Genomic DNA, 8,310 nt, shown 5'->3' with positions numbered 1-8,310 from the left:
TCCACCCATTCCAAACTCTCAACCAATTACTCGGGTGGATCTGTCCAAGCTTCCTACGATACTTCTCCTGCATTTTCACACTGCTAAATTTGCTTTGTTCAAAAGCCAAGAGTTCAAAAACCCACTGGTTTCACCCCGACAAAAAAGAACGATCGAAAATTTTTACCCGGTAAACAGTATATACACTTTTTTTTTGGATACTTTGTATTTTGTGGGTTTCAGTGGGTTGGAATATAAGAACTTAACTGCAATTTATAGTTCGAATGGCGATAAGGCGTTTGATAATCTAGGTCCAGCGTTGAATAATTGATTGATTGTTACGTACCTAACGCATTAGATCGCTAAAATGGTAATGTTGGCTAAGTATGTTTTTCGTGTTCTACGTCTGGTACTCACTAGCTGTTACTTCAAACGGCTGACTTCCAGCTAAATGATAGCACTAAGGTGCCTCATGAAACAGCACGGTATAATAAAAGAACATCAAAAAAATTGTGCACACAAAAAGTAAAGATATGCTAAGGTTTCGACTCTAGACTATGAATGGTCATATTCTGCTAAAAAGATAACTTTCACAAAGTATCTCACAGCGACCGCATACCATAAATATAAATAAGGAACCATCGCTCATTACTTCGTGACACAACTGACTTTCTTGAGTGGAGCATTGAAGAAGGTTTATTATCGAATTTCGATGGTAGAAATCAATCATGCGTATACGAAACGAAAATTTAAACCGCTCAATTTTACCTTATACTATAAAACGTAATAAGCAGGACTAAACAGTGTGAATACTTACATATGAATAACTACGAGTGATGTTGTTTGTACGTATAAATGTTGTACGTTGTATCGAGTTCATGAGTTAGCCTAGAGATAAACTTCAACTTGTCTGAAAGTGCTTCGGGCCGTTTTCTCGCTTCGACTCCGTCTGCGGACTTCGACTAAATAAAGTGTCTTCGAAAGCCAGAGGCGGCGCGGCCAACTTTCAACGCCTTTACAACTGCAGCTGACATCGTGTCATCTTGCCCGAAGGCGCCACAACTTCCTTTGAAAGCAGCATGTACGATAAGGATGCAGACATAAGGGTATTTGTTTGAACCAACCCAGCTCAGTTGTGCCTAACACCATTCAGTGGACACACAGCAACGATGCAGCAGGCGTGAAACAGCACGAAAAGAACGCTGTTTGCTATAAATAACTTCAACTCGGAGCCTCTAGCACCCGAATGTTCGTTAATCACATAATTTATAGTTTATTAATTAAAAACTCGTTATTATATAACTACAATGAATCGGACGTAGCAATTCATTTTTATTACATATACATTCCAGATACAATGGCATCCATCATTAGCAAGACCTAAAAAGTTTTGCTCAAAAAACACGAATCCCAAAAATATTTACATGAAGGTAAAAGAGCTAACGGTACTAAAAGCTGATCCAAGCCACTTTGCCTTTCACTTCTCGACTATTTTTTTGTTACAATGATGGCCTAACACTGATGCATAAGTGTTTGAAAGGTCCAAAAGTAGACGGGTATTTAAATGATACCAGAGACCAACTTTTCAAGTCCAGCATAATGGCTCAAAAATGACGACGACTTCAAACATGTAAAGACCCACATAGACCACTGCAGTAATTATACTGGGAGTTTAGCTATATGAAGCTACCGTTAAGTTCACAAAGTGCCTCAGGAAAGCTGTATTACGGTTTACAAGCAGTGAACCTGTTTAGAAAATAATTTTAACCGCAAGTAATTTGCGTTGTCTTTGGTCTAATATACTATTCAATCCAGTATAGTGAAACTTTAACCTAACTTAAGTAGGCTTTTTAATCGAATGCCAGTTACATAAAAGCACTGAAGTATACATATTTCTCGTTTACTCGCCTTAAAACAGACGAACTCGTTTGAGAAGAGCTACGTGAGGTTTGCCTGGGGCATTTACATTATTTATATTATCAGCAAATGATGCCTTTCAATTAATTAAAAACCATGCTGGGAACATTACGCCGACTGTGTTTTAAACAATTAAAAACAACACATTACATTTCTTAGAAAAAAGATGAGAAAGAGAGATGCAGCCGCTCGGTTTACGTGCACAAATATACAGAGTCGCCAAACTGTTATTGTTTTTAATGTTCGAAAAATATGCTGAAAGGCTTGGGGGTAACGGGGAGTCCTTGATTTGATACGTGCTGGGTACACAAAATATAATACTTCTTATTGGATCGAGACCTTAATTCTCGTGCTAACTGATTCTGTTTTGTAGTTTCAGTTTGCTAATAAGGTTTTTTTCATTTCTTCATCCTGTTTTTGTTTAACAAGCTAACAATATCTTTTATGCCTTGTAGTAGGATCTTTACTAGAAATTAGGTTCAGTCAGATAGGGGGTAATGTAAGCGCTTGATATATTCAAGGTATTAGGCCTTTAATGTTATTTTTGCGTATTGCATATCTGTAGTTTAGCAATAACTAATCAGCCGTTTTAAAAAAAAAAAATTAAATTCACATTTGGCTGTTAAAACTGAACTAAAATGAATAATTAAAGGTGAGTTTTTACGATCCGAGAACGAGTCTGAAATAATTAAAATTCTGCTCCTCTAAATTGTAACCTGTTGGAGCAATAAGCTTCAATTGAAGAACTTGTCATATTCGATAATACGTAATGCCAAAAGTACTGTGGATTACTTAACAGAAGTCAATGCCCGTTTTATAGAGCTCAGCCAAAGTTGAAAACCTACTAATAGGACAACTGTACGGTATTTTTATGGACCCGATCAGGTTAATCTACCACAAACTATGCGCAAACGTATCAATGGACGGCATAAGTAGCTGGAGCTATGACTCAGATGTGGTTAGATATGCTTCGATAAAATCCAACTTTCAGCAAACTGTAGCATGTGGAGCTATCTCAACTAACCGATGTTATGCCAAATTGTCCCAGAGGCTAAATGATTGCCCAGTAGCTCAAAGAAGGTGTGTTTAGCCATTTAAGGCGCACAACAATCGATCTTTTGTCATAGTGAATTTTGGGTTGAACAGAATTCAGCGTACTATGATCACCTAGACGAGCAAATGTTTTTCACAAAAGCCCCACATGAAGATCATGCCTTTGCGTACGAAAATGACTATCTAATTATAAATCCTGTCATTTTAAAGTGCGGCAACAATAATCATTTCAACTGTTAAATCATATATAAAAGTTACAATACAAAAAAATACAATCGTCTCCAATTGCGCACTTACTACTTAATTACTATGTTGAAAAATGACCTCGGAGGTTAACTACCGCCATCGTCCAGCTCATTAAGAGGGACTGCTGTGTAAATTACTTTAGGTATTGATTTTTATGAATGTAATAGATACCAATAGGAAGAAAAACGACAGAAAACAAGTAGCCCAGGAAATACTATGATTAGTTGTAAACACAGAAGTAAGTTTTTTAGATATTTTTGTACAAGTAGTAGTGCAAAGTAAATTGCTCCAACAAATATAAACAAAACAGTAATTTTCCGTTATCAAACCGAATGCATGAATTTACAGCTTTATTTAGACTTCACAATTTTTATCGTCTACATTGACGTCATTGTATTTATTACGTATGTACTCATTATTAGTGTTGTCACTTTTATTGCTCAAAACAATTTTTTTTTTAATTTTTGTCATCTTCCATGTAGAATCCACCCTAATATGGCTGTTGTCTTCGGCCATAGTTGCCACCGTTATTGTAGCCCTGGTTTCTGTTCTGCACAGGCCTCTGGTTGTAGTTATCGTAGCCACTTCCGCCACCGGCCTGAAGGCCTTCGTTGCTATACCCTGCAGAGTAAGACAATAGGTTGAAAAAAACGTGATTTTATAAACGGGCATGTCAGAAACATCATATTCTTAGTTCGCCTACTTAGCACCTGTTATGTAGCATTAGTGTACAAGAAGGGTTTATTAACTCTATTCTAAAAATGAATCATGAGAATAAAGGTATTTAATATATTCATTGGTATAATAAAAGTCAAAATCTTATTTGTTGTCTAGAGAAGTTATACATCGTGCTAGTATTTGCACTAAAAGTTAATTGGCTTATACTGGTTGTTTTGATTGATTTTGCATGATATTCAGTATGTAGTAGGGTTCAGTCAAGGATATCTAAATGGGTATTCTCATCCTATTTTTTTTTATAATTTTTGGACCAAATTCTTGTTTAATTTCAATGAGTAATTATATTCAACGGATGTCAATAAAAGCTTTAGTTCTACAACCAAAACCTAAACCATTACATCAAACAAAGTAAACAGGTAAATCCAAGTGTTATTTCCTTATAGTTCAACATTCAAAACGAGTCAACCCTATATATCTTTCAACTCATACCAACTATTTCGAAAACGGACCAAGAAATTTTCGTGAGTAACTTTGTGTGAGCCTCGTGCTAGGATAAACAGTATATTTCCAATGATGTGTATGGTAAAAAATTAAGTTCATATCAAGAAATCTCGAAATACTCCAGAGGAGCAGCCACTCATTTTCTCTACTTTCCTAAGATAAACTTCTACGAACACTGCGAAAAAAAACTAACGTACATTATATTTAGTGGAGAGTTTGACACCGCTTGAAACTTGTTTCAACGCTATGTACAACTAATTGCAGCTGCTATTTACAGATAACATCTGAAATTTTTCGATGGCACTTACCGTAGTCTCCTCCTCCTCCACCGCTATTACCCCCGCCAGTTTGACGGTAGTTGCTCTTGGGGGCGTAGTTCTGATTTTGGCCATAGCCGCCTGCGTTGTTACTATAGCCTTGTTGTTGGCTGCCATCTTGGTATCCGCCACCGCCTCCACCGGCAACGTAACCGTTGTTTTGGTACCTGTTTCACCGTATTCAGGACAACATTAGAAACTACGACTTTACCTTCACAGCGATATATGGTAGGAGCCATATATTATAAAGCCAAATGAAGATCATTATATCTGACCTTAGTTCTAGATCACAATATTAGCTTTAACAGACTGCTCGTTATTTTACTCACCCTCCACCTGCGCCTCCCTGATTGTACCTTTGGCCTTGCTGTGGTCCCTGACTGTATCCGCCGGCATTGCGGTTACCATTATAACCGTTATCGTTTCCATTCTGATATCCACCTCCGTTGTTCTGAGGATAATTGTCCTGTTGGCTGTATTCACTGTAGCCTTGGTTGTTCTGGCCTTGTAGAGGGACATTGTATCCACCCTGCTGTTGGTTGTTTTCCCAGCGTCCGCGCTTCTGGTTAGGGCCTGCAGCATCACCACCCTGGTTAGGGCCACGGCGGCCAGCATTCGGGCCTCGTTGTTGGCCGGTCATGGGGCCCTGCGGACCTCCAGGTCCACGCATTTGTCCTCCTGCATTCCGCATTGGTCCACCGGGTCCACCGGCAGGTCCACGTTGTGGCCCACCTGGTCCGCCGGGTCCGCGCATTGGACCACCTGCTCCACGTTGAGGTCCTCCAGGACCTCCCGGACCCCTAAGCGGTCCTCCAGGTCCACGCATAGGTCCACCGCCAGGTCCCTTCATAGGTCCTCCCTGTCCTCGCATAGGGCCACCAGGTCCAGCAAGTACCGGACCTCCAGGTGGTCCCATACGGCCAACAGGGCCTCCCGGTCCGCCAGGGCCAAATCCTCCAGGGCCCCCAGGGCCTCCGGGTCCACCGCGCATCGGTCCGGGGCCGCTAGGGGGACCCATACGGCCTGGGGGGCCACCAGGCCCACCTGGACCACGCATTGGGCCTCCAGGAGGCCCTCCAGGCCCACCTGGACCACGCATGGGTCCACCAGGAGCGCCAGGACCGCCCATAGGGCCGGGAGGTCCGGGCGGACCCATACGGCCAGGTGGTCCTCTCATTGGTCCAGCACCTGAACGACCCGCACGCTGCTGGTTGCGTCCACGTCGCTGATCCATTCTACAGAATCTCTTTTTTCACAACAGAAAGCACGGGATGTTAGCAAAGAACAACCAAAGCGTGATGAATTATTAGACGTGGATTATACATCTGTTATAAAGCAATCATTTTCAAACCAAACTTGTAGAGTTTCATATATCGAATAAAGATATCTGTCAAACACATTGAGCAATGCAGGTGTCTTCTTCTCACATAATCTTGGCCATTCCATTAAGCGTATTTTTTTTTACCTAGGAGACTTCAAATAACGCATTTTCCCGGCACAATATTTTGTTAATTGGAGTCGTTTTTTGAGTTTGTCTTAACTAAAATAAAACGTTTAGAGTTCAAGTGCTCGCCGACCGATTTAACTTCGCAACTTATGCTAGTGCTGGACCAGGGAATCGATAAAGGTTCGTATTTCTCTTTTAATAACCAGGACAAAATTAGAAATAGCTTTTCAGATCCGTCTGTAATTTGTTGCACATCAACGTACTGCAAGCAGTTTGGCGCCACCAGAAGCCTATTTTTTAAGCTAAATTTGTTCCAGCCGATTCAAAACAAGCTCAGTATAGAGCCGCAATACATTTATATTTAAAAAGGCGGGTAACTCGTTTAAAAATCGCGCCCCAAGAAAAAATGTAAGCTTTAGGCGCGGTAACATTTTGCCGGCTTAGTTTCACAACCATCGCACTGCTTTAGGTATGGCTATCCGTTTGCACACCACCTTAGCATGCCATGCTTACTATCAATATTTGTATCTTTTCTAATTGACGATTCTTCGACGATTTCCGTCCATTAATTCATATTTGCTCTGCTACTCGATCCGCGAGTCCATATGAAACCTATTTTGGCAGTCGTTCAACAGCCTCTCTCAACCCTAATTTCGGTTCATTAATGGCCTGACGTCACGCTCCTACTGCTTCATCGCACCTCGACGTTCGGAGCCGCAAGCCGAAAGTGCGCAAAAACGTATTGGTAACGAGTTGCATTTTGCAGCAGTATTTAGAGTCCGCGTAATAGCAACATTGATAACTTTTAAACAAATTCAAGTCAAGGCTACACTTGTCAAAGTGATTAATCCGTTATAAGCATCGACCAAGCCGAAAAGCAAACTGTCACTTTGTTAACGCCGCTTCAAACCGGGTATCTTTTTTACCGCCTAATATTTTATCACTAACAAAAAAATCACCGGAGCAGGACATCGTAGGCATGAAAAATCCGATAAAGCCAAATAAAACTAGATGAACCTACCTGCCGCACAAGGATGGCACAAACTCCGCCGCGACAAAGCGTTGTTATTATTGGAGCGGTGCCCGTTGTATGCACAGACCGCGGCTTCTTGTCCAAGCAGCGGGAGGACGCAGGCAGAGTAATAGTGTACAACGCAATCCAACTTTCTACTGAGGCGCGATAGGGGAGGGGATGGGGGTGTTTCGTGTATTGTCGTGAAGCGCCTGTAGAGGAGAGTTCGTCTGTGTGGGACGCGGGGTTTTGGGAAGATTTTGCTCGACGCCGCTATTCTCTATGGAGCGGCAGCACTAGACAAAGTATTAGCTGCATGAAGGCAGCGGCGTCGCGGGCGCAGAGTCGAGGTAGCGGTTGAGCGGCGCCTCTCTCAGTCATAACCTCCTCCTCCTCCTCTTTGGCGACGACAACCGGGAAATTCAAAAGTTCAATATAACGATCGAAGCTTTAAAGTCACAAGAGGATGCCGTAAAAACAGACGACTACGACACATCACGTTGATTACGCTGCAGGTGGAGCAGTGCTATCAGAGTTCAACAAGTAACATGCACTAAAGGTTTTCAGTACGATTTCGCTCGGTCGAGTGCATTTCACCTTATGGTAATGTGCTATAAGAAGCCTTCTGTGCCGATGTGTGTGAACTTGTTTTCGATCGACAAATATATGATCGCTAAACATCGTCTCGAGTGAGAAAAGAGAAGAAAGGAAAACCAATGGTCATCATCGAGCATAGTGACAATGTTGGGCCATAATGATGATGCTATGATTTCTGGGCGAGGGAATCGACAAAGAGGAGGTCAACTCCATAGGTATGGCGGTTGGCTGCTTGGGCCTTAACAGGCTGGAATGTTCACACATTGGTTTCAGTAGGCGGTAAAATATGAAATGTTATTTGTCAAACCAGCAACAAAAAATATTACTATGGATGACTTTGCTTCGGAAGTTTCATACTAACAAATTATGTGAGAACGATAAAAACTATGAATAAATTTGAAAAAAAAATCAGTGTATTCCTTTATCAAAAAATGGATTTGAGTTTAGTCACTTCGTGTAATGGAGCGGCAAAGGTAAAGTTTATATGTCTTCCACGTATTTTTGTACTAGCCTTGTATACTTCGTATATCAGTATTTGTTGTAATGGCAAATTTATTTCTAGT

General features: G+C 41.2%; 1 protein-coding gene across 2 annotated transcripts; it reads right to left on the bottom strand.

The window, feature by feature from the left end:
- Window positions 1–3,508: 3,508 nt before the first annotated feature.
- LOC111268864 (uncharacterized) lies at window positions 3,509–7,497 on the bottom strand. 2 transcript variants are annotated; one of them, XM_022848060.2, is made up of 4 exons: window positions 7,160–7,497; window positions 5,048–5,937; window positions 4,683–4,858; window positions 3,509–3,816 (listed from the first exon to the last, which is right to left on the bottom strand). In XM_022848060.2, the coding sequence occupies exons 2-4, from the start codon at window positions 5,923–5,925 to the stop codon at window positions 3,686–3,688; spliced, it is 1,185 nt and encodes a 394-aa protein (XP_022703795.1). In that variant the 5' UTR covers window positions 5,926–5,937; window positions 7,160–7,497; the 3' UTR covers window positions 3,509–3,685. The 2 variants fall into 2 exon arrangements, with proteins under 2 accessions (XP_022703795.1, XP_022703794.1); XM_022848059.2 differs by having other exon boundaries at window positions 5,021–5,937; window positions 7,160–7,492.
- Window positions 7,498–8,310: the final 813 nt, after the last annotated feature.

The sequence above is a fragment of the Varroa jacobsoni genome, unplaced genomic scaffold, assembly GCF_002532875.2.
Source record: "Varroa jacobsoni isolate VJ856 unplaced genomic scaffold, vjacob_1.0 scaffold_1326, whole genome shotgun sequence".
Lineage (NCBI taxonomy): Eukaryota > Metazoa > Arthropoda > Arachnida > Mesostigmata > Varroidae > Varroa > Varroa jacobsoni.
Note: the sequence above shows the minus strand (reverse complement) of the source record. Positions and strands in the feature narration are given on the sequence as shown.